General features: G+C 39.9%; 2 protein-coding genes across 3 annotated transcripts in view; both read left to right on the plus strand.

Annotated features, from left to right (window-relative positions):
- The window catches only part of LOC105266860 (uncharacterized), a 22442-nt gene extending 20460 nt beyond the window's left edge, over nt 1-1982 (plus strand). For both annotated transcript variants that reach the window (XM_011305298.1, XM_011305300.1), the window contains exon 2: nt 1301-1982. In XM_011305298.1, the coding sequence (XP_011303600.1) occupies nt 1401-1673 (273 nt within the window). In that variant the 5' untranslated portion in view covers nt 1301-1400 and the 3' untranslated portion in view covers nt 1674-1982. The remainder of the gene's footprint in view (nt 1-1300) is intronic.
- Nucleotides 1-2022, plus strand: part of Sesn (Sestrin) — a 106895-nt gene that overhangs the window by 43690 nt on the left and 61183 nt on the right. The window lies entirely within an intron of this gene.

A 2022-nucleotide genomic window follows, 5' to 3' on the forward strand; every position in this document is an offset into this window, starting at 1 on the left:
TTTTTTTTTACATTCGTTGGATGCGATGGTGTCCGCGTATTGTTCTCCCCCAACGCTCGGTGAATTTGAATTTTCATTCCAGCTACGTGTCATTGGTACGGGTGAAAAAAAAAAAAAACTCGGTTGAATCTCCCAGGGGTAAAATTCTCTCGACTTTCACCAGCTCATCTCTTTCCCGATTTAATTTTCCCCATTTTGTTGTCGTCTTTTTCACCATTTTTTTATGTGAAAACCTCAACACTCGTTATGACCTCGGAAGAAAGGACTACAAAGGGCCGAGGAACTTTACAACTAATTCCTTCAACTCGTCGGTCTTCTCATTAAAAACATTGAATATACATTCGTCGAGCGCATGAATTCCCATTGAAAGTTTTCACCGATGCGGTTATATAATCTTACTTTCTTTTATACCGGCAATAACAACCTGTCTGCGCTCTGTTTATCTTTTATGGACGAGATTCATAGTCCAACGGCAAAGGATATTCTGAAAATGTGTGATAATACGGAGTTTTACAGTTTTTCCGATAAGATATTCCGATGCATAAAACAAATATCTATTCAAATTCCACGTTATTCTCGGCAGAATGAAAAGAGAAACACCTCGCAAAATCCTCTGAATATTAACCCTTACTCCACACTTATCGGTCACTCGTGCTCTTGGAAAATGAGGGTACAATATTTGTCTTGCATTTTTTTATAATTAAAATCTAGTGAGGAAATCCGGTAGTACGGGGTATTAGTTGCGTACTTTAAAATCTAGTGAGGAAATCCGATATTAGGGGATGAGAGAGATTATAAGGGAATGGGTTATTTTGAGGTTGATTTAGCATAAACTCACCTTGCATATGGTAATAGAATTTTTAACGGAAAAAACTTTGACGGAAAATATGGGAAAAAAATTTTTTCAATAATATATATAGAAACGATTTCGAAGAGTTTATCAAAGATAATAAAAAAAAATCTCATGTCAAGAAATAATATCAAACGCTCGCCGACGAAAAATCCGCGATAAATTTCACGATTTCACCGAACTTCTTCCGGTCATTCATTGGCCGTCTACACCAGCACCAGAAAAAGCTCCAATTCAATTAGAATGGTCATAAAACTCCGCTCGCCAGAAATGTGCAATAAACCAGGTTGAACCCATCCCCAATGAGACATCTGTGCACATAAAACAAATATCCTCCCAGACTCCTCATTAACCCCCGGAGAAATGCCATGGGAATACAATCAAAAATATCCCCCGACGATTCATAAAATTCGAATCACTGAGACTTAAACGAAATTTCTCAATTTTCAGATAGAAACGGAATAACGGAGATCGAATTAAGTGGCAAGGGATCTTAACCAGTTAGCCAGAGGCAAAGGAAATTTCTATCCGAGTAAAGTCGATAGTTAAGATGCAAATGACAAGGATGCTACTGCAAGAGCCAGGATGGAAATTAGAGAGAAAGGGTTCGGCATTGTTTCTACGTCGTGACAGTTCTCACCCAAAGGCAACTCGTGTCTGCTTCAGATGTGACGTTGAGGTGAGAGAGTACGAGAGAGATGAGGAGCATTCAATCGATAATGAACAGAATGAGATGGCAGCGAGTCCATTGGCAATGTGTGCCAGTTGTCTAGCAGCACTGTGTGTCACTGTCATACTACCCTGGCTCCTCATTGGTGGCTAAATTCAACGACAATCCGACACAGGTCATCATCAAATCCACCAAGGGATCCAGCTAGGTCAACTCGATCGATCCCAGACGCCTCGATCAAACCTTATTTGTCTAGTTTTATTTTACCCACACCATCCTTGGAGGCTAGTTGACAATTAAAAGGAATGCGTGAGGACGTGTGCACGTCGATGAATTTTTTGGGAAGGATGTTGAAGGATCCGAGAGGAGGTCGTAGTGATCCAAGGGTATGCTGTGAAAAATAGGTTCTTTTTTTTTAAAAAAAAAGAATCGCACAGAATGAAACTTCAAAGGTGAAGGGAGTAAAGAGCGTGCAAGAGCGAAAATACTCGAATGTCTCTGG

The sequence above is a fragment of the Fopius arisanus genome, unplaced genomic scaffold, assembly GCF_000806365.1.
Source record: "Fopius arisanus strain USDA-PBARC FA_bdor unplaced genomic scaffold, ASM80636v1 scaffold00042, whole genome shotgun sequence".
NCBI classification, from domain to species: Eukaryota; Metazoa; Arthropoda; class Insecta; order Hymenoptera; family Braconidae; genus Fopius; species Fopius arisanus.